The following is a 23,766-nucleotide window of genomic DNA, read 5'->3' as shown; positions in this document are numbered from 1 at the left end:
ATTTAATGGAGTATGCCATTCTTGGAAGATGCAGTAATGCTGGCACACACTTTTTTATGTACAGTTGCATTAAATTGCTACTTCGTTTCATCTCTTCTTGAAAACACCTCACCCTGAAGTCAAACACAAACTTATTTATTTTTGATAACTCGCTGTTCAGCAAGCAACGGAACCAATGAAGCTGGCTTCCTGCTCAGCTCTGCGGTGAGCGCTCTCCGATACCTAATAAGGAGCAAAGCTCTTTGCCTTCCTCATCCTGCCGCTCCCATAGCAGCCAGCGTACAGACAGCACCTCTCTTTGTTGCTTGTTTTCCCTACTTTGTTGAATCATATCGTCGTCGACACTTCAAAAGTAAACAGCCATATTTATGGCGAGAGGGATGTTCTCTCCTGGATTATAAACTAGCTAAATTAGAGAGAGAAAATGAAGGCATAAAAAGGCCTCCATTGCAGAGCAGGGCATTACCTACATTTCATGCCAAGTATAATTTAATTATTAGAAAAAAATAGAACAATCAGTAAGGTGAAAACACATTCCTGTTTGTAGAGCCTAGCTGTGAAGAACTAGATTTAATCATACAGATGAGTAACAATGACAAACAAGACACTGGTGATAAAATTCCAAGGATTTATTGAATATGAACTACTCAAATGTCTAACTGGATCCTGAATTAACTCAAAAGGAACAGGGACAAAACTGTGAAGAGCCGCATCAATTCACCTCTTTAAGGCAAAGCAATATCCTATAAGTAAGGCTGCCAGGAAAGGTGAAGAAGTGGCATGAAAAATAATTACAGACAGTGGAATAACAGCTCTGCTCTGTGCTCGCCTGCACATGAGCACAGCAAGGTCCTGAGCCTGCACAACGAGGGAGTGAGAACAAAGCATTTTTGTAAGCAAACTCCTTAAATCATCCGAGATGTTCAATTTACTTCTGCTTTACAGTTCAGCAGGAAAGAGCAGAATGATGGAACGATGTTCCATACATCCATGGCAGATTTTATGTAGAGTTTGACTTAGGTGAAGGTCAGATCTATACTACGTGGCTTACAGTTGGTTTGTTTGCCTTTTTAAGGTAATACAAAGTAAATCACCCTTTTCCTGCCCCTCCCTTGCTGCTCTTGAAAAAGACATTGTCAAGGTACAGAAATAATTGTTTAAATCTAGACTCTCTGTGGACATAGTGGTTGCACATTAACTACTGGGGTGAACTGCCATAGACAGCTTTGAGGGCAGTGTGGGGAGCTGCCTTTCTGCCATATACAGAAATGAAACCGTTCAAAGGATGGGCTGTTTTTTTCACCAAAGCTTACATACAGCATTTTGAACTACTCTCACAAAGATACAGTCGTTTTGGGCGGATAACAGAACTGCACTGGTTCAAAAAACAGCGCTGATAAAACGGAGCATGAAAAACACCAAACCATCAGAACATACTATTTGCCTAAACTGAGTAAGCATGCAATCATATCTTTAACCCATATCCTTCCTTAGCTTTTTTCTTTCTAGTAAGCACTGATCTCATCTGAACTGCATGCTATCTAGCTATAAACTCCCCAGCTTCCATGTACTGCTCTTGAAACCCTCAGCTGTGGCTCCGAACTGCAGAAAACAACCTATGGTCTAGTCCATCGGGCAGAACAAAGCACAGAGATGCCCACTGCTTTTAGCTTGCACTTAAGTATCTGCAACCACTAATTGCACCTAGAAACTTCCCAGGACACGGGCTCATCTTGTTTTCTGTCATGCATGAAACACTCGCAGGTGCCTCAATTCTGGTGCACAAATTATTTGCAAGTAAAAATAGGAGACGCCCATCAAGAAATGGGGTGCTGCTCTAAATCAGGGGTCCCAAGCTGCCGCAGCAGTCTCTCACAGTAGGATGGGATCTTCCTCCCCAGAGACATGAGAAGTTCTGAACCCATGCAGTCATTGAGATGGACATTTCAGCTCCTGAACGGCATTTCTTCAAACATATCTGCTTCTTCACTAAGTAGCATGGGTTTTATTCAAGCCAGAGATATTACAAAATTCCAGGCAGTTTTAGCTCTCATTTGTGGCGAATTTGGAAAAGCGTGTGGATCCAAGCAGTGTGCTGGCAGTAGACTGAAATTGAACTCATTAAGGTAGAGGAGATGCTCTCTACAACCAGTGCTAGGAAAGGAGTTCCCACAAGACTAGAGTGCTGTTTGTGGTTTTATCATCCCAAGCCCTTCTAAGTCCTTCAACAGTGCCTTAGTTTAAGCTACAGGGATTTTTTATTTTTTTTTTTCCAAATCCCTGGAACATCAGTTTGAGAATCCAGTGTCATCACAGCTACAGTCAGATGCACAAGCACCATAAGGTTGTTTTCCCCATAACTGCTCTCTCAGTTGCTGTCTGTTCCCAAGCAAGCTCCCAGAAGCACCCACTCAGTAAAACACCAAGACCCACAGAGAAGGATGCCTGTCCATGTCCATGGAACTCAGCTCCCAGAGCCAGTCTCTAAACTCCCACCCATGCTTCCTGATGTGGGTCAGCTGATTTCTTTATTAGCAGAGAGGTTGCTGAAGCTTGTCACAGCCCCAGCACCAGCCAAGTTCCCTGCCTGGTGAACAGAGACAAAGCTACAATGAGAGCCCATAAGACATGTCAGCTGAGTGTAGGTGAGGCAGCAGAAACTCCACTTTTGTTTGTGAGCTACTGTGGCTTGCAGAAATGAGAATTCCTGCTAAAGAACAACAAAAACAAACAAACATACAGAGCAGCCTGAACAACAAAACTCCGAAGCAGAGCTAGTGGCACCAGTGCTCATAGGATTACCACAACCCATCACGATGAGGGACGCCTCTTTGGTGTCCCTTCTCTGCAAAGGACAGGCCTCGTAGAAATATTCAACTCAGGTGGGAAGAAAACTTCAGAAGAGATAATACATTACTAAAACTTGGTTTTCCACTAGGCCCTCTGAGATCAAACGTGAGCTTTCACCTTAGAGACCTTTCTCTTGAGCTATGGTGTCACTCCCATAAAACAATGACCCCCAAGTGCTTTGCTTGGGGCAGGCACTCAGGAAGCAGTGTCCTGGTCCCAACTGATCCCAGGCCTAGAAGGGCAACAAAAGCACCTGACACCTTGCTGTAACACTGGGCTGCTAGGAAAAGCAAAACCTTAACCCCAAGGCCAGGCAAGCAGTCTGGGCAGACACTACAAAGCTATGCGGCATCTCTTCTTTACAGATCTTTTAGTCTTCCATCTATTTTCTCTTAATCAATAAGAGTCTATGAAACACGTGCCAATAATTCTCCCACAGACAACCCAGCAGAAAGGATCTCTATGCAGTCTGAAACGCATCTCCTGCATGCCAATTCAAGGCAGGCTTCTTTTGCCTTTAATCATTTCCCCCATGAATAAGTAACGCCTAATGAAAATGCTCTTACCCTGGCAGTATTAGTATCCTGATACCTAGCTGCTGCTCATACAACAATCCCATGTTAAGATCACAGTGCCAAGGACAGGCAGGAGACATATGGAAGCAGACATCTGGATTACCACCCAAATTCTTCATTGCTCCCCAATGAGGGGCCATAGAAGTCAATAACAGGCAAAGCTCCCTGACTCCGCAGCCTTTGTGAAGCTGCCCAGAGGTATCTACAACTCTCAAAGCCACAAGAGCCCTCATATAACTAGGTGATTCGATTGTTTATGCTTTGATACAAATTCATAAATGCCTATATTCTTACTTGATCATAAGAACATACCAAATCGTTCAGTCAGAGTAACACATCAGAGTACAGCTCATCACTTAAAAGGAGTGTCTTCCATACTCAATCCTGACTTAGCTGCTGCCTGACAATTTTCCTTTGCAACAGTTGCTAAGCAAAACATTTGCAATTCAGCTTACTATCACAACTGATACATGGTGATTGCGGATACACTGTAAAATTCATGGCTGCTTAGTCTTGTTCATCTTATGGCACACCTTAGCTTCTTTTCAGATCAATGACACTCAGGATTTTATTCTTTACCTATGTAACACCTAAATTATTAGTACTGCAATGTATGCATGGACACATACAGTAGGTATAATAAAAACAGCAGATCCTGCGTCATATTACGTTAGGAAAAAAAAAGCACTTGACAAGGAATAGATGAGCCAAGTGGCAGTACACATAGTTTCTGTGTAATCTATAAGTCATCACTGTCACGATGTTTGTCATCTGCTTTCTTCACTAAGGAATCATCTGAGCCAGGCAAAGTGCATGCGGGAAGGTGGCATTCAGATGAGAGATAACAGTGTTAGTTACCACGTGGAAGCCAAATGACACCCTGGAACAAAGAGCCAAGGCACGTTGCTTATTTCTGAAGCTTGTTTCAGAAAAAGTAAAAACTCATCCCAGAGCTAAACATCATCCCACAGATCAGGCAATAGCGATTATAAATAACTATCTTACTAGTACTGTAAGGTACCCACCATGAGTCTGTCAAATAGAAGATTTAGGGATTATTTCTACAAGTGCAAGTGGCTTTCTGTTTCTCCTGCATTCATCCAATTCAGAGCAGGACCAATATGGAAAAGTTCATTTAAGACAGTCATAAGTATTAAAAATACAACAATTACAGTCTAAGAAGCAGTACCCTCAGCTGGCAGTCACACATAGCACTCGATGCAGCAAGAACCCAGAACTCACCTACTGGCCAAATCTACAAGTGACACCTATACAAACCCTGTGGCCATAAGGCACAGTCCCATTTCCCAAACCAGTCACTGTCATGCCTGAACAACCTCAGACATTCATCCCAGAAGACCAGTGCCTCTGCCAGAAATCCCCAGAACATCTTTTGAAAGAGATCAGGTTATTACAGAATAAGTTAATTCCTGGCAAAGGCTCACTGGCTTCAAGCTTGCAGCAAAGATGAATGCAGCCCAGTCCAATCTTTGTTCCTAAAAACATCCATTTTCTGCTCTCCCCATTGCTTCCTCTGAAGGCTGCTGGAGGAACAGGTCGCTGTGAGGGGGCTTATGGCAGAATGCGCAACTTCACAGGAATACCAGCATGAAACACATTGTTTCAGGGTCTCTGGTTAAGTGCTAATCTTCTTCCGGATTTGGATGCCAGCCCTGATTATGAGAAGTATGCAGTAAACAGAACCTCGCCATGTGATAGGAGCGCTTAACCCTCTTCCTGCTGGCACCTGCACTTCAGCACAAAGTTGCAGTGGGAACAGCAAAACCTCATTTCCACAGGCTGGCTGGTCTTTTGTCTTCAACTCAGTGCTTGCTGCCATCTCCTTTGGAAAGCCACACTTGTGCAACGGAAGGCTGCAAAGGATGAATGCGATTTCCACCATAACCAGTCCCCTGGAAGCCAGTTTTGCATGGTGTCTGTCCCATTCTACCCAAGCACATGACTGGGCAGCAGCCACAACCACGTCAAAGAACGTCGGTTTATGTGCAGCTTCACAGTAGGAGGTTCAAGCTGATCTTGTCTGTGGGCCAGGAAGAAATAATCCCATCCCAACACGCTGAACAGCCAGGGGGTGGGCTTGAAGTGCAAGGGCACACTTGTCCTAGTCCTTTCTTTGCTGAGCAATCAAGTATTTGTCACACACTGCAGCAGGCACCGGCCACTGCCCAGTACCCCACATCCACTCCATGAGCATCTGGCAGAACGCACACCGTGTCTGGCTTCAGCTGCTGCAGGAGGTTCCCACTCAGCCCACTGTAGCCAGCCCTGCTGCATCCTCCCAACAGGGAAGTGACAGCTCCAAAGCAGAAGGAGCCAACTAGGGCACAGCCCTTTGCTCCCGAACTTCCTACAGCAGCCTTGCCACTCTTTAAAGATGGAGATCAGACTACCGGTACTTGCTTATGGAAGAAGCCTGGAATCCTGCAGAGCAGCATGGCAAATTCTCCCGGCTTTGAGCTTTCAGACTTGGCAAGGAAGCTTTGTTGCCTCAAAGCTTTATCAACTGCGTGAAGTGTAGAGCTCAAACATGCTCTTTGGGGCCTACGAGGAGGCACTTAATGTTCCCACAGAGGTGGCAGAAGCAGCTTCTCTCCTAGATCAGCATCTGCTCCAAAGTGATTCTTTGATCAGCTATTAAGCACTCATTTTCAGAAAGAGGAATACTGTATCGGACCTGAAAGTGAGACAGATGCCAAACCCCAGTCCAGGGCCAATGCCTGGGGAACCAGGTAATGTGATGGTCAGAACACAGATCCACTGATACTTACTTCCACAGCAAAATCAGTTAAAAATGCTATGGATACAGGTGGCTTTAGTCAGCATTCCTACCTTGGGAGAGCTGGTGGACAGTTTACTCTTTTCACATGCAGATTAGAACTATCACCTGGAGCTGTAAAAATTCAAGGAATTTGGGCAGGGCTTAAAGAGCAGGAATGTACTGCTTTGCCTTCCAACATAATAAGAGCTATTCAGAAGCTTCTGTATTTGCTCCAGCTCCAAATACCACATGGCTGAGGAATTGGTTTCATGGTTGGCTTTAGCAATTTGCATCCAGCTGATAACAGCTGACATAGGTAAGAACACTCAGGGTGGACTGAAAATTGTGAAACTGTGAACCTGGAGTGAGTCCTGCCTCCAGCAAGTTTTGAGAGCACTCAATATTTGCATATGCAGAAGTTAAATAAATGAGGTGCAAACTGTTAAGATTTTGCCATGTCTTTGGAATCATCAAGGACTGTCAACTTGAAGATACCTCACCTCACCTCCTGACTATCTAGAACACACTTAGACTGCAGTTACTGTTCCTATCGGAAGGGTAGCTGTTGTTGCAGCGCACTCCAGTTTCACGACAAATAAGCACCCTTAGAAAATCTTGTTAAGGATTCACATGAGAAGAAGTCATAGGAAAATGTGACTTCCCAGTCCATCATATGGGAAGGTCAGAGGGGAACACAAGCAGAACTATGCTTTGTCAGTGCCTTGTGCTTTGCTCTAGTGTCCAGACAGCCTGCACATCCACAGAAGCACACTTGTCCAAAGGACAGCCCTTCGCATGTGCTGTACCCAGTGCCTGCTTGTTCCTGGAGAGCTGTTTCTTTGGATAGGACACATAGACAGAATCCACAGCCCACACTCCCACACCCTGGATGTGCTCATGGAATGCACTCCCCTACTTCAGGCCTGCCTGCAGCTGCTCTGCTCAGAACCAGAGCAGGGCTCACCTAGTGTGGGGCTGCCAGAGCTCACTGCCAACCAGACAATTCAAGTTAAGCTCTGAAGAAAAATGAAACCACTAAATTACTCTCTACATGAAGGAGATGAAGATAACTATAAAAAACTTACTAACAAAAACAGTTTCAAAAGCACCTTCCAATACCATATAATTTCGTTAATGTATCAGACCATGAAAGTCAGCAACCTACCTAAGCAGAACAACAATCTTCAACCTAAAGCATAAAGCGTCCCTGAGTAAAATGTCAGAGTAAGGTAAAAAAACAGATTTTCCTTTCCAGCTCCTGTTAATTAGGATGGGGCAATAAAAGGGAGAGAACAGAGGAGGAGGGAATATTTGGGACTGAGAAATATAGGAAGAAAAAGAGATATGAAGGAATACCACCTGAGGCTTTCAACTCAAAGCAAAATTTAATAAAAAACTGCATGCTTCTGTGCATTCAATGTATGCTCTATGGCTATATCACACCAGCAACTTGCTACAGCATACTACTGTACAACCTAGCTGAGTTGGAAGGGTATGGAGAGAAGCACATCTCCGCTTGCAATTTTGGAGTGATACACCAAAAGCAGCAGACAGCTGGAGCCAAAGACAACAAATACAGAAGTACAACTCTCAAGTGATCTATTACTAGACCTCCCCCTGTAGACAAGCGGGAAGCGCTCAAGCAGGGCATGTCGATAGAGTTCAAGGCAGCACCTAAACCAGACAGAAAATCAAATGCATGGTGCTAGAACAGAAGAAGGAATTGAGAATATTTTTTCATTTGAGTGAATCACAGAGAAGCAACTTTTATTTGCCATTACTGATATAAGTGGCTTTAGGAAAACATTTCAAATCCATTCTTATCTTGTCAGCTCTCACAGCTTTGCAGTGTCTGGGAGCCACGCTCAGTGATCAGAGATCTGCAGTGCAAGGTACAGGAAGACAAAGAAACAGCCCTTTCCTCAGATACCTTACAGACTACCAGCAAGCACAGCAATTGATAAGAAAGATGCAGACAGAGGCAGGAGTACAAAGGGGCAGACTGCTGCTCGGGCCACAGCCAGCAACCGTGGTACAGCCCTGGAGCCCACCCCACAGGTCTTCCTGAGCACGTGGAAACGAACACAAGATCAGTATTCCACAACACAGTGACAACAGCAGACTCCTGGGGCAGTGAAGCAGGTACATAGACAGCAGCACCAGAGGTTGACAGCATGCACAAGATCTAGGGGGGTGATAACACCAGGTGTTTGTCACCTGAAACCCGGGAAGAAAACTCTAACTCCAGTGTTACCTATGTCACCCTCCCAAGCTAAATCCATGGCACACAGCATGAACTCACAAAGGTTTTTTTCTCAGTTCTTTTTACCTGCTGGGAGCCAGGATGCAGACTGGGATCTCGTTGCACCTCAACTCTCCAGCACCAGGCAGGAACAAAGTCCAGAAAAGCAGCAAGGTGATGGCTGAAGAGCAAAAATGAGAACTACGACGTGATTTTTTTGTTGTTGTTTGTTTTTAAACACTGCCTTCACACTGAACAGACCCTTCATTTTTCTGACCTTATCTCAGGCCAAATACTACAAATGAGTCCCCTGCTCAGCTGCTGAGCTCAGTGAACCTGTCAGCTGATGGCTGGCAGCTGGGTAAGTAGGTATTTTACTTTGCCTTGGAGGAGGCATTGAGCCTGCTGCAAGGTTAGTTTATTAAATGGTAAAAAAAAAAAAAAAAAAAAAAAAGCAGCCTAGCATTAAGTTCTGCTTATTACACCTTCACCACTGCCAGCAGCCTCACACTCTTTGGCAGGACTTGTAATGAGAAGGCTCCTGGCTGACAGATGAGCAGCAGATCACCACGTGCCAGCCGCAGCCACTGTGCAAAGCCCAGATTCCTCTCACATGACAGAAGTGAGCCTCGTGCCTCCCTGTGCTGCTTTGGGCAGATCAAGGAGCCAAGCAGTTGGTGCTAAGCAAGGAGCCAAGCAGTTGGTGCTAAGCAAGGAGCCAGTAGGTCAAGAAGCCTCAAAACATTCCCAGCTTCAGCCAAAGCAACCTTGAGGGCTTGCTGGTTCACCTGCATGGGGTCCTGAGCTCCTACCAGCTGTGAGAAACCCAATAGCACTGGGTTCATGCCAGCACTCCCCCACCCCTTCCCAGACCTTCAGTGGTCATTGCCTCTTACAGCACAGCAGGCAAAAGTTGTTCCAAGCTCTGCAAGCTGCAGAAGGTATTAGGCTTCAAGTGTTTTACTTACTGTAAGCAGTTCACTAATTACATTAGTAATGATTGGATTATGGACAGTTAACAGCTTTAAAGAAACAAGACATTGTAGGAGGAGGAGGGAAATACTGCTCAGGGTCTGGGCTGAAAGCTTCTGTCAGATTTCAGCAGTCCACCCATGCTTTAGGATCTGGCTGCGTCAGGCCATTTGCAACAGGCTCCAACAGCAAGGCATGGTGTAACATGTCACTAAATGATAGGTTGGTGCACTAAAATTATTAGTGTTGCAGGAGGTGTGCTCACAGGAACAGACAGTCCTCTGCTCATTTGCTGCCTCCACCAGCTTCAGTGCCTCCTGAGCAGGCCCAGAAGCCTGCAGACAGGCGTGCGCATGCTGCTCTGCTGAGACAGTACCATGCCTGTGATGCTTTGTTTCAGCATGCAGCACTGTGATTACAGGCACTTCAGATACTCTTTAGCAGAGGCCCAATAGTTTCAACCAAGCAGCTGGATGCAAACATCCACAGTAACAGGAGCCAGAAGCATTCATCAGAAATAGCAGCTAGAAATCTCCTTTCCCTAGCAATTTTTGCCAGTGCTGGAAGGACCACATTAATTCCTTCATCTCTTCAGTTCCTAAAAGTTCGTACAAAGCATGCGTGGGCCTTGCCCAATGAGAGCTGACCCCTCCTTCTATCCTCATCACTGTTCTCCCCTCTCCACCCAGCCCAGGCAGAGCAGGCTCTTGTGCCACCCACAGCCACCTCCAATGCTGCCACCCACTCTGAGTGCCTCCCCAGCACCCTTCCGCCTATTGCTTGGTCTCCTCCTCCTCCTCCCTGCTGACATCTTTGGCTGAGTGCTGGCAGAAACTTGGTTTGGTGTTGCTGGCCGGAGGGTGAGGATTTCTGGCAAGAACAAACAGCAGAGCTGGGCATCCTGCCCAGGGTGAGTTCACACTTGGCTCCCCACAGCTGGAAATAGTCTCATCCCCGGCCAGCATTTCCCAGTGGCCCAACAAAGCCCAAGGAAACAGTAGGTTTCCATGCACTGGCCATTTGGTGGCAAGCTGGTGAGTGTTGATGAACATAACCCCTGCGTTGCCTGCACCCAGCTCGCTCCATGCAGAGCAGCCACATGTGAGCAGCACTGCTAGAGGGCACATGGTGAACAGGCACACCGCTGCCTGTGAGGTGGTGTAAGGCCATGTACAACCAAGAGTGATGCTTCCTGCACAGATCCTCTTTCTTCCACAGCCAGAACCAGAGAGAAGGTGAGGGCTCGAACAAGTGTGTTCCAGCACCCTTCTGCCCACTGCACTCCCGCAGCAGGGCTGCCACACTCCCCTCCTTCCTCAGAAATCTCCTCATCTCCCAAACCAGATAAAACATGTAGAAAACTCACCTGGAAGCATGAACACATTTAAAGAGCTGCAACTACTTTTGGCTGCAATCAAAATTTTCCTACGGAAATTAAGTATTTTCCGTTGTGATAAAACCTGGCACAGCCATAGTCTAAGCAGCTATAAACACAGTGCCTTTTCTTTTACATTGTTCAGTTGAGAAATACGCTTACTTGCTTTTCTGTGGACTCCATTTTTGGGGTTTTTTTTTGTTTTGTTTTGTTTTTGTTTTAAGTTTATTTGAAGTTTTCTTGGGGACATGTAACAATTTTACTGAGGACTATGTAACAGATTTACTGAGGGCTATGTTAAAATACCCGAAAGGGATGGCAGGTAAGCATGCTGTGCAGCAGAAGAAACTGCCACTACAGAACGCAGGAGCCCAGCCAGGGATTTCAGCCCTGGGCAGGCACATCACTTTCCATGATGAAGGAAAGTGCTCTGCTGGGTGCAGACACCATACATGGATCTCTCTCTGCCTCATCTCTTGGAGGCCTTTACAGGCGAGCTCCTGGAGCAAGGATGTAACAGCACAACTTCCATTTACAGCAGCAGCAAGTTACTGCTCGGCAGCATACACTGCAGGGAGCAGCCACAAGTGCCCTGACTGCCTGATGCAAAGACCATGGAAAAACAGAGTCCTTCCTCAGCTGCCATCTGGCCATGGATCAGCACCTCTGTAGGATGGGAGGGAGAGTTGTCCTCAGAGTTGTAAAAGGAAGCATGAATTTGCTGTGCGAAAACTCTCCAGCACAGCAGCAATCCAGCATTGAGTTCATGAAAGGAGTGGAACAAACAGCCCATCCACAGTATGCTGCTTGGCACAGAGATGAAAGATTTTGCAAAAGTCCCCTTAAAAATGAGGGCCAAGCATGGGATGTGTAAGCAGAGCCTGTTTGTGCCAACCTGAAAGACAGCAGTGACTCTCAGAGCCAGGCCTTTCTGCTCAAAAACCACCCACCATCAGCTATGAGAGCTTAGATTACATTTCCAGGCCAACTTCTTTCCTTGTCTTGAGTCCCTCCTCACCCAGCAGCACCACTCAGCTATGAGATGGCTGTATTGTCAAACCAGCAGCTAAAGCAGCAGCTAGCTGGTACAATTCATCCTGACTTCTCACTTGACCACTTAGGCCATCCAGGAGGACAGGGAACAAGTCGCTGAAGTTTCCCCTGCAAAAATCCAGTGCAATGGAAAGGCCATACCACAGGGATGAACTCATTTCCAGGAGACTTTCAGTCCACGTACATAGAACAACAATGGGCCATCTGAATGAGAGACCAAAATCCTTACTGTTTAATCATGCATAACCCAGTCCTGTCATTGGAAGCTGTTTCAGTGTACTGACAGCAAAGGAAGTCTCTGCACAACCTTGATCATGCTGCAGTGCTTCCAAAACAGCAACACATACAGAAGAGAGAATGACTGCAGGTGAAAGTATCAGGTCAGCTGCAACACTGGCACAAGGGCTGCCTTGCAAAGGCCTGACATAGGCCTTACCAGTAGAATGCCCACATTGCCAGTTGAGTAGGAAGGACACAACGACAGGAAACCAAAGTAGGAACAAAATGGTTCTGCTTTACTGTCTGATAGGGTGCTAAGAGGTTAAACTGGCACCAGGCCATACCACAAACATCCTATTGGCCAAGTTCTTGCTCTGATGCACTGAGGAATGACAGCAGGGAAGATGACAGCGGAGAACAGGAAGCTAACTCATATACTAATCATATTAATGCTACTGGGTTCACTCACTTTAGTATTTTGGGGGTTGGCCCACAAATTCCTCAGCTGTGCCTCAAGGATCTGGGTGACTGTTCAGAACCAGAGAAGACTGATGTACAGTACAGGAGAGGTCAAAATGCAGCAGCGGTGGACAGTCCTGCGGATGTAGGTAACTCAGACTGTGTGATAGGATGTGTGTCAGACTGAAGGTCCTGCTGCTGACAAACCTCTCTCATACTCTGCACCAATTCACGCAACAGATCCAAGTTCTGTGTAATGTTCTTCAGCCCCAATATCCCAGAAACAGAGCAAATCTTAGGCTCAGAGTCATCTTTTCTTAGAGGTGTTTCTTGTTAAGATCACAGTTTTTCCACCGAGCAGCTGCCAAGCACACTACATCCATGCTTCCCCATTTACAGAAATCAGCTACAGTTTTGAGAGAGGGGAGGCCTTTACATTGCAGTACAGGATTTGTAGAAGTCATGCTAAGCATGCTCCTTATGGTAATCATCACATTTCTAATAGCCACATGTGGCAAGAAATCAGTTTTTTACACAAAAAAAAAGTAGAGTAAGTTCCGTTACACTCTGTTTCACATCCTCCCTCTCTGACACCACTGCTTGGACTGTACTAAATGCCACTAGAAGTCGCAACAATATATCCAACAAGCCCCGGGGTGAACACATTATAAGTCCACTCCACTCTATTTGCTGTACTTTAGCAGCTCCCTAGGGTTTCTCCAGACAGAGATCCGGTCTCTTTTCCACAGCAACTGCTTTCCGTGCCTTACCATGAGCAGGAGCATAGCCATCCCCTGCTAGCAGAACTGTATACGAGGGAAGAGCTGAGGTGTCAGAGACGGCAGTGATAATGCACAGGCAGCTGGAAGCACTTTCAGTCGTCCTCCTTTGCACCTCATACTAAGTTTCACCTTCTCTGTCACCTCTATTTGTGCCAGCCTTAAGAACTCCAGTCCAAAGTCTTAAGTAGGTCCCAAGGAGGCTGCAGAGAAAAGCACCGGCTTAGAACCTGGCTGAGAAGGCTGACCAAATGCTGCCGCTCCTCCCGTTTGAAATACATGGGATGTGGTGGGCTGTGAAATTGCATCTCACATGCAAAGAACAAAATCCCCAGGAGCAACTGGGGCTTCTTAAGATGGATGGTGGTCACTTCAGCTTTGCTAAGAGCAGGCAGCATTCACCTGGGGCTTCTGAGAAAGTGATGTAAGAGCTCATGAAAGCCAAACACTTACTGAGCAGATTCATTGATGCACATTCTTACTTGACTTTCATAGCAAGAACAGAAGCAGCCATTTCCTTCTAAAGGGACAAGTTCTCACCAGACAGCCAAGAAAACTGAAGTTCCTGCTTAAAGACAGTCTCTGTGGCAGGCTAGCAGAGCAGATGCCTCAAGCTACACCAGGCAGCAGCACAAGTGGTCAAGGAGGATAACGTCAGCACTCAGGCCTCTGCACCAACAGCCTCATCTCCAAATCACACTCACAGGAATTCAAACCCGTTGCCTGAAGCGGTCAGCAAGGAGTTGCTCAGACAGACACATTTTACATCACTGGGATGGTAGCTGGATGCCTTTGAGGTATTTCACCCTTCCCTAGAGGATAAGGAGTACAAGCAGTTCAATCCAGTTTGGTGAGCATCTCTGCACACCTGTGGCTCTTTGGGATTAAAGAACCCACAGTCTTCTTTTTAACCTATGCCTGTTTGCTCCCCAGTTTTTCCCTTACAGAGATGCCGGATAGGTAAGTCACCGCAAAGCCTGCATCCCTCATGCATCAGGAGGCGATGATGAATAATAACGTTCTTGTCAAAAACCCACAAACCTCACTTCCTGACGAAACCTGATCACAGAGAGCAGGAGGCAGCTCCCACACTCAGGGCAAAGCAGCTGATCTACAGAGCCAGATATTTCCAGAGACCCCCTACAGCAAATTCTGAGCTTAGTGTTTTAAAAGCAAGTATTTGGCAACAAGCTACCTATGTTAAACAGCAAAAAGCTTGATCTGAAAGATACCACATATCTGGTGACCTATATTGCCTGCCTGTATGACTGTAAAACAGCAGCTGAGAGAGCAGTCTTAAACACTCTGCCATTCTGCTTCCACACTGGTATCGGTCTGTGCTAAACAAGGCACAGAGAATCCCTATGTGCATCAGGGCTAGCCTTCCTCCAGCACATCCACACCTCAGAGACCAGAGGTCCACTTCTCGCCGTGACCCATCTGTTATCATCAGTGTCACTCACGAAGAGGGAATCCAGGGATCAGAGCTGTATATTCATCAACAATATGTATCTTTTCACTGCTGAAACTGTGGTGGGACTGAAAGGGATATTAGCAAGCAACAGACAATGTGCGGTACCACACCTCCATGTGGGTCCACAGCAGAACCACAACTGCCCAGAAATCCAGGCATCCTGCTCCAAGCAGGCCGTCTGGAAGGGAGGACACTCAAACCAAGGCAACTGCAACATCTACGTTTTTTCAGCTATTAGTCACACTCATATCACTTGGTATGAGCCTGTTACGAGGAGGCCTGGAGGTGGGGTGGCTCCACCAGGGACCTGGGCTATGTTTAACGAGCATTTTCTATCCTTAACAACCAGACACTGAGGTGATTAGCACAGCAAAATTCAAATCATAACAAGAGCAGCAAGACCTGCTGGATGCAGGCACAGCAGGGCCATGAGAGCCATAGGTTTTTGTTCTCATGTGCATCTTTGGGTGTATCTCACACAGAGAGGTTTGGAAAATAGTCATCTGCTTTGGGGAATTCCAGCAATTGCATGAATAACTACACTTAGCACTCCTTGAGGGCAGGAGAGGTGCTCCCAAACACTGTGCTATCATTGCTTCAGTAGCAGTGCGAAACTGAATGCTCCAGCTCTCTCAAGCAACAATATCATTTACTGATACATCGGCTCAGAAGCACCAACCTGCAGAGGCAGAGCAGCACTGAATAAAGACAAGGCACGTTTCTTTCACTGGTATTTTAAAGAAAAGCATTCCCACCATTCCTTACAGCACTGAAGTCATATATGGCTGTCTTCTACATGCTGCAAACAAACACTACTTCCTACTCACATTGCCAAGTCAGCAGCTGTCAAGTCAAAAAGCAATTCAGCATTTAAAGGGGATTTTTGCCCCTGAGCTCTGCAATTTGGGCATGTCATTTCAGGTCACATTTTAAAAGAAACCCTACTCAGGTTATACCCTGAGCAGCTAAGTCCACAAAACGAGTGCACAGCAGAACCAGGAGTCTCCCCAGCATTGTGAAACCCCAGACACTGGGTCCCAGCAGCACCAGCATCACCCCTGTGCTGTCCCTCCGTATTTCAAGCACTACCTCAGACAGCCAAGGCTGCTGTACCCATCCCTTAGGGCAGGCAGCAAAGCTACTGAGAGCTCAGAAACTCATCCTCCTTGCAGCATAATGTTCCTGTTGAGCACGTTACTAAAACACGTATCAGCAGTTCTTCCTGCCTGCTTCTGAGGCCTGCCATGAGGCTCCACTGAGCCTATGAGGCTGAGGGACAGGGAGACGGATTCAATTCTTCTCCGAGCAACATCCCCAGCCTGTCTGCTTCCCAAGCTCAATTGATCCCAGCTGCACAAGGCAGACAGGGTTGCACAGCAGCAGCGATCCCCAGCCTGCAGGGCCTCACCAACCTGGGACGTGACTGGCTGGACTGAGACAGGCAGCAAAGCTCAGCTGCTTCCCACAGACATCTGCTCTCTGGCTGACCAGAAGTGCCATCACTTTGGAGATACTACCTTTGCTCTCAGACAGTTCCTAAGCACCAAAGTTTCAGAGTGCCTCACTGGGTGGCATCGGTGAAATCATAATATTACAATAATTTGAGAGAACTGAAATCCCTGCACAGATAGATTTCCTCATATCTCTTTCCCAGTATGGAAGTTTTGGAGTCTACTATTTTTAAGACTGGAAACAGAGCCTCACTCATAGGGAAGTCCTGGGTCTTCTGCATGCAGGCAGTGAAACATCAGCATTCTCCCATCTATACAGGCCATTGACTGATGGCAGTGCTGAAACAGGCACAGCAATTTCTAAGAACTTATTGTCCAAACACCTATTTGTGTGGGCAGAAAAACTCCATCTAAGTTCAAGACTCATAAACAGCAGAATTAAGCTCACAAAACAGTATCTCAGTACTCTTACAAAGCAATTTTCTTTTCGAAACTCACTGCCTTTTTATTCAGACAGGCAGGCTTTTAGAATTTCTCTAACTGTTCCTTGGATGGGGAAGAACCTACGACACATCAGCCTCCTAGAACAGCCCAAGACTGAGCCAGAGAGAGCCAACAGGAGCACTTAGGAGGCACAGATCTCTACAGCTCCCTTTGGTAAGGCATCCGTCACAAGCACAGAAACAAACATGTAACCATAATTACTGCAGCAATTTAGTTTTGTTGGCAAGAAGCGTTACTACACTGCACCTGGTAGGTACTGTTAGCTCCCCATCCTCAGAAGGAGGCAAACACCAAGGCCCCAGCAGGGCTTTTAGTTGCATTCAGAGGAGAGGAGCAGGACACCTTCAACACCTACACAGCCTGCCCAGGCTGCAGCCCCCTCAGAAGGAAGTGCTGTCCAGCCAGTCCCCACCTTCCTACCCAAAGGCACTGGAGGGATGGGCCATGACCAAGCTACAGATTTGCATCCACCACAGAAGAGCTTCAAAAGGGAGAAACATCCCAGTGACCACATTGCGAAAGAAACAGCGTTCAACAAGCCAGAGAAGGACACTCTGCCCACCACATTCACTGGCAGCGGATGACCATCAAAAGAAACTGACTTGGATTATTTCAGAGTACACATGTGAATACCTTCAAAGTCTCCCCTGGCTTTTCTCCTCTGCATAAGTAACCCAAGTTAATACAGTGGCTCTCTGTCCCCCTCTTGTGATAGGATCAAGAGGACTGAACATCTCCTGGAAGGAGGGAATTAAAAGAAAACACGGCCTTTGAGGCATGTACCACTTGTGTTTTGGGACCAGAGGTTTGACACCTGCTTCCAACAATCTTCTCACATCAGTGTCCCTCTCCACATAAAATACTCTCACCACCCCACGAAGGGGGAAAGCCCTACCGTATGACACCCATTTTCCCTCGCAAGCTGTGATCAACAACCACCCATCCTGACCCAGGCCCTATGAGCTGCTCCCGGGTGCATATGGGCCAGACACGGGAACAGCTGGAGATACAGGTCATGGGTAGGACTAGAGATACAGGCTGTGGCCAGGCAGCTTTCTTGGAAAGGAAAGAACTTCCTTCCCAAAAGGGGCAGAGCCAGGTTGGCAGATGAGCCACCCAGTGCTTACACCCGACGGAGACTGCATTCCTCTCTTTCTTCGTCGTTGAAATGTAAGCTCACACACCATGAGCTCTTTCTCCATTAAACACCCTCGTTCATATGTTTTATTCTTCTGCTGCCTCCCCTCACCGTGCAAGTCTCCCCAAGCGAGGAAACCGCTGACAGTAGCTCTATGTCTCTCCCCTTCAATTAACTCATCGGGCTCCAAGGGAAAACCTTTCCAGCAGCAGTTTTGGTGGCTACAGCCAGGAGAACCTGAAAATCCTCGGTCTGAAAATCGAGGAGCGTGCTGTAGAATGGGAAGGCGAGGTGTCGGAGAATAAGAGCGTTCTCGGCGGCAGTCCCTCCTCTCCACCCGCTCCCAGCTCCTTCCAGGAGCACACCGTACACCGTAGTATTTCACTCACTCCCGAGCGCTCCGTGCCCCCAGCGGGGCGGTGCGGGACTCGGGGCGCACACCTGGATCCCGGACGGCCGGGAGCAGCGCGGGGGCGCGGCCGCCCCCGATGCCCCCGCCGCGGCCGAGCTCCGTTCCGCGTACGGTGCTGCTGGACCGCTGCCCGACGGAGCGGCTGCGGCGGAAACGTTTCGGGGCTCGGGATATTCCCGAGCGGTCTAACGCGGGATGCTTCGGGCTTAGAGGAGGGGGAAGGATAAAATTACGAGCGAAAGGAGCGAGGCTGCAACTCCGCCGAGCTCCCTCCCCGCCACCACCCGCAAGTTTAAAAAAAAAAAAAGGGCCGAATGTTACCATTTTTGGACATGAGCTCCGCGCAAGCCCTGCCCTGCCCCACACCATTCAAACGGGCGGCGAGGCACCCTCCTGCCGCCGGAGCCGCCCGGGAGCGGCCGCCCCGCCGCCGCCGCCCTTCCCGGCCCCGGGCCGTTCCGGGCCGCCCCAGGGCGCACCTGCGGCCCCGGCCCGCCCGAGGCGGGGGGCGGTGGGGGAGCACGGGGCGGCCCCGCTCGGCACCTGCCCGCCCTGCCGCGCTAAGGGGCCCGCGCGCCGCGCACCTTCCGCTGCTGCTTCTCCCAAGCCGGGTCGAGGAGCAGGTCCCGGTCCCAGTCCTCCTCCGGCTGCATGTAATCGTTGGTCTGCTGCGGGTCGTAGTGATGATCCATGGCGGCACCCTGTTTGTCTGATCTGTCCGTTTGTCCGTCCGGCTATCCGCACGCACGCGCTCTCCCCGTCCCGTCCCGGCGCTGCCCGCTGTGCCCGGCCCGCGGCCGCTCACCCCGAGCAGGCGGCGGCGGCGCCCGCTCCCTCCCCTCAGCTTCAGCCGCGGGGACGAGCCGAGCCGCTCGCCCGCCCCCGCCCGACTCTCATTGGCCGTCTCCCGGCGACGGCGCCTCGCTCATTGCTCGTCTTACCCGTCCGTCGCGGCCTGCTGCCGCTACCATTGGCGGGTTGAGGATGCCCCGCCCCGCCCCCGGCAGCCTCCCCCGCGGCGGCGGTGTCCGCGGGCTCGGCGCGAGGGAAGGCGGCGGAGCGGTTCGCGCCGGGCGCGGTGCGGGGCGGCGTCCGTCGGAGCGGCGGAGGGGGAAATGGCGGCCGCGGGCGTTGGGCGGGAGCGGGACCCGCAGCAGGGGGACCAGAGCAGCTGGCCTTCGGCCGGACCCGGAGCGGGTCTGCCCTCTGCCCCGGGGCACGGGTGGCCTCACGGCGTCCCCGTGGAGCTCCCCCACTCTCGTGGTTTAAGGGCACGTTGTTGGGTTACTTTTCACACCTCCCCAGACGTGCCGAGAGCTGCCGCTCAGTGAGCGGAGATTTGCAGCGTGTTCCCGGGATGCTCGGCACCACGGAGATCCAAATCCTGAGGCGTACAGCGCTCTTCTGTGCTGCTGAACCTCGTGCGTTCCTGGTGGTTGTGCTAAAAGCTGCTGTCCCACGGTCACAGCGTGCCTGCTTGCTGCGCAACGTGCGGCGCGACCTCCCTGCAGCTCTGCTGTGCTACCAGCAGAAAAACGCTTCTGATCGCCAGCACCTGCAGCCCTGTACGTGTACCAGTCACTTCTTTGTGAAGGATGGATGATTTAATGTGCAGCGTCAATGCAATAGAATGCAAAGAAATCAAGAACTGGCATGTTTCTTGGGTATTATTAGAGCCTCTCCTAATCGTCTCCCCTTCTTACTTCCTGATCTTCAATTCCCAAAATTCCTGGGCTTTTGGGAAATACTTTAATTTTTCACTCTTTATCCTGACTTTTTTCAAGGGCTCCGTAACAAAACTGAAAGTGTTCTTGGCCAGAGTTTGTGAACTTACGGGTAGCGGCTGGGGGCAGAAAAATAAATACATGCTCTAAACTCGGGCTTGTTCCCGGATCCACTTGACACTACGCCCTTGTGAGGAATACCAGCCCTGCAAAAGGGAACAGAAGAGCTCACAACAGGGAGGGGGTTGCACGGCAGCAACAGGAACAGGAGAAACTGGTGCTCCTGACCAGATGCCTGTAGCCACAGCCGTACTCTGGTTTTCCTCATTTAGTCGCCTTTAGTCCCCTGGAGTTCTGCTCTGTACAAGACTGCTGCTGACTTCCTTGGGCATTATTCAAACAGGTCTCCAGCAAGGACCTTCTCATCCAACAAAGGGGGAGGGCCGTTTCCCAGACAGCAGGCAGAGCCACCGTGGGAACAGCTGGCCCTACATCCCACTTCTCCTGCCTGCAGCACACTAGAAGAGGAAGGAGCCAAGGGCCTTTCTGGTTACCGTCTGCTGCTCTTTTGCTTTGTGCTTAGCACATTAGCGACAGGTCACAAGCTTCCCTGGGGAGATACCTGCTTTCTTGAAAAGAACACGCATAAGCTTCTGTAAGGAGGCCCAGCAGCTGGGCTGAGGCACTGCACAACAATGCATGAGGCTGTGTGGAAGCAGTCTTTTATTCTGAGAACTCTCACAGCCAAGTTTCATCATTTGTATTCTGCAGATAATTCAAAAACCTTGTTGCTCTGGGATTCAGCACTTAAATTTGATCAGCTCGTTGCAGGGGATGCCCAGTGCCCAAAGATTGCGTACAACTTGTGATTTTAAGGAGTACCACAGGATAACGTTCTCCATGCTGGTCATCCAGAGATAGCCAGGAGTAAGGCAAAAAAAGAACAAGCAAGGCACAGACACTGCGTTTGAGGGGAAAGGGAGAAGGGGCCTAAATGAAACTCTTATGTACAAAACCTCTTCATACTGGGAATGTGTGTCATTCTGTGACCATATGTGACTATTGTATACTTACTTGCCTTTGCTTCCTCCCTTCTGCTCTGAAGAGGAAGGTGTTTACTGTTCAGGTGTGCACAGGAGCATCACGTGAGCCAAGCCTGCTTAGTGCAGGCAGCTGCTGAGCTGGTGCTGGACAGGGATGCTGAGGTAGAATCAGACACATGGTACCTGACCTATGGAACCTATGGTTTGGGCACAGGTACCTCCAGCTGCTCATGGTTATGGTTTCTCATTTTTGTGCTGTACCTGCCAGTTGTCCTGTACTGAGGGGTAAGTCTTCATGGGCTTGTTTGCTCAGACCTTTTGTTTTTTTTGTCAGAAAGGATGTCCCACTTCATGGTCCTGGCATAGTTCTTCTGCGTGGCCCAAATATAAGTGCAACAAACCTGGCCTTAGAGCAAGCATGACAGGCTTTGGAGGGAAGTGCAGTGAAGTCCTGTGAAAGGGAACAGCAGCATGATGGCAGCAGGAAGACAAGTGCAGAGATTAGCCTCTTTCCAGCTCACCCTCACAGAAAGTCTTTTCTCAAGAGAGAATCACTGGCCTCTCATTAGTTAGCTCCAGCTTAACAGCTTCACTTAAAATCCCTTCCCTTTGCTTTGATGCTCTCTGTAATTGCAGGTCTGCAATCTTCTAGAACAAAGCATGAAAACAGCAGTGCTCCCTTACCTGCAGCTGCGCTGGAGCAGTGGTCCCCTCAGGCTGCTTTCTGGGGAACCCCTTTCTGCCCAGAGCTGGGGATGACTTTCCTGGCAGGCTCCAGCAAGTCAGAAAACTATAGAGAGCAACGGATGGTAGAAATGTGATATGCTGCTAAATCCCACTGCTGCTTTCTGGCCTTTCCCAGGAATCCCATGCTTGGAAGTGTACATTTATGTCCGTGTCACTGGGACACGAGGCCACCACATTCTGCTCCCCTTAGCTGTGGGATGGAGTGCTCTGGCTTTGGGAACCAAATGAACAGCAGATGGAAAGAGTCCAAAGAGAAGTAACAAGGAGGCTCAGAGGTTTAGAAAGCCTGCCTGACCTTTGAGGGGAGACTGGGAGAACTGGTCTTGTTTAGTCTAGAGAAGGAAAAGCTGAAGTGAAATGCAGTAGCAGACCTCAAATATATAAAAGTTCACTGCAGAGCACAAGGCAATAAACTGTTTCCTATACTGCTGAAGGACCTACCAATGGCCAGCACAGCTAACCACTCAAGTACACCAGAAAATAAAGCTGCTAAAGACTTTAAGGAATAGGTAGAGAGCTATAAGAAAAGGCTGAATTTCTTGAACAGCAGATCCTGCCATGAGTCTGGAGGATGGGAACTGTGTCACCTTCCAGGGACCCTTGCAGCTCTGTTTCATAGCACTGCATCACAGTCTGCTTCAGAGGGTAACATAGAACTGCGATGCAACATGACATGGTTGTAAAGTGAGTAGTGATGTTGGAAAAGTAAATACAGCTGCTGGGAAAAGGTGGGGATGTAAAATATAAAAGCAGACACATGGAACCAGACTGTCCCATTAAGATGTCCATGTGCAGAACACATGGCAACAGAGCTGCAGCAGGAGCTGGAGTCAGCTGAGAGAGGTGACTGAAGTGAGCAGGGAAAAAAATACAACCACGCATTTATGTACATTTATACAGACAAAGACTGCTTTAAATCCACTTTCTAACAAAGGAAGATGCAGTCCTCCCACGTTAAGGCCAACAGCAAAATTCACCATCACAATTCCAAGTGCTGAAATGAGATGCTTCACCCCTAGTTTTCACTTTCAAATGTGACTCTCGTGGCCACTCCACCTCTCATGTTTTTAGCATAAATCATTTTTTCAGTAGTGAGACAGGTCACAGTGATATCTGACTGCTGACAGCAAGATGTATTTAGAATCAGTGCTCAGATATGAGGCCACAATGAGGTATAGAGATGAGAAAATGCAAACCTATAGGATTGAAGGAACCTCACCCTCGTTGTCAACAAATAGGACATAAGAGCTCTTAAAAATGGGAGTACTAATTCTTATCTGTTAACAGCAGACTTCAGGACACATGGCTCTTGTAGCATCACCTAGTGTCCACGGGCTGCCTTGGGAGATTAGGGATAAACAGCTGAGCTGCAGATTTTTGGTGTCCACAGAAAGTCATCCTGCATTCATTATGCTTTTCTCCTAACCAGTCTGCTCTCTCTGTTGTCTTTTTTTCTTGGTAGAGTGGGAGCAATAACCCCATGCAGCTACCCCACATCAAACCACACAGTGCAAAGTCATCTCCTTCATCAACTCTCCATTCAGGAAGCAGCAGCAAACTTCACACCCTCATGTTTGCAGCAGATCCACTGCAGAAAGATGATACTTGTGGAGCACTACATCCAACACTGTAAAATGGAGTTTGGAGGTGACACATGGCAAGTGAGAAAATGCCACTGAGCAGCACCAACAGCACAGGACATGGCCAGCAGCAAACAAGATCAGCTGCTCTCCTCAGCTTCCTTTAATCTGTTCTCTAGTAGGATTTCCCCTTCCTCGCCATCTTCTCACATGATGCACACCTGTGATCTCACTTGTGACAAGGCTCCAGGCCAGCAACACCGGCCTGGGGCTCCCTGTAGTGCTTTGCCTCTGATGTTTTTTACCAAACAATGCTTCCCTGCTCTGTCTTCCCTCCAAGCCTATTGTGAAACAAACTTTGAACCACAGTAAGTGAAGAGGGTCATGAGA

The 23,766-nt window shown here is 48.5% G+C and overlaps 1 protein-coding gene and 1 long non-coding RNA gene across 8 annotated transcripts in view; one reads left to right on the top strand and one right to left on the bottom strand.

The window, feature by feature from the left end:
* ACTN1 (actinin alpha 1) overlaps positions 1 to 19,144 on the bottom strand; it is an 80,548-nt gene extending 61,404 nt beyond the window's left edge. For 5 of the 6 annotated variants that reach the window (XM_031593669.2, XM_031593668.2, XM_090141152.1 and 2 more), the window contains exon 1: positions 18,867 to 19,144. In XM_031593669.2, coding sequence (XP_031449529.1) covers positions 18,867 to 18,974 — 108 coding nt within the window. In that variant the 5' untranslated portion in view covers positions 18,975 to 19,144. The remainder of the gene's footprint in view (positions 1 to 18,866) is intronic. The other variant, XM_031593667.2, reaches the window with a different exon arrangement.
* A 3,253-nt stretch (positions 19,145 to 22,397) lies between these two features.
* On the top strand, positions 22,398 to 23,532 carry LOC116229277 (uncharacterized). Of its 2 annotated transcripts, none has more exons than XR_004166981.2 (2): positions 22,398 to 22,480; positions 23,259 to 23,532. It is a non-coding gene; the product is annotated as an uncharacterized LOC116229277 (long non-coding RNA). The 2 variants fall into 2 exon arrangements; XR_016466900.1 differs by lacking the exon at positions 22,398 to 22,480 and adding an exon at positions 22,489 to 22,639.
* The last annotated feature ends 234 nt before the right edge of the window (positions 23,533 to 23,766 follow it).

Source organism: Phasianus colchicus, chromosome 5 (assembly GCF_987193195.1).
Source record: "Phasianus colchicus chromosome 5, bPhaCol1.hap1.1, whole genome shotgun sequence".
Classification (NCBI taxonomy): domain Eukaryota; kingdom Metazoa; phylum Chordata; class Aves; order Galliformes; family Phasianidae; genus Phasianus; species Phasianus colchicus.
This window is presented reverse-complemented; position numbering and strand designations above follow the sequence as displayed.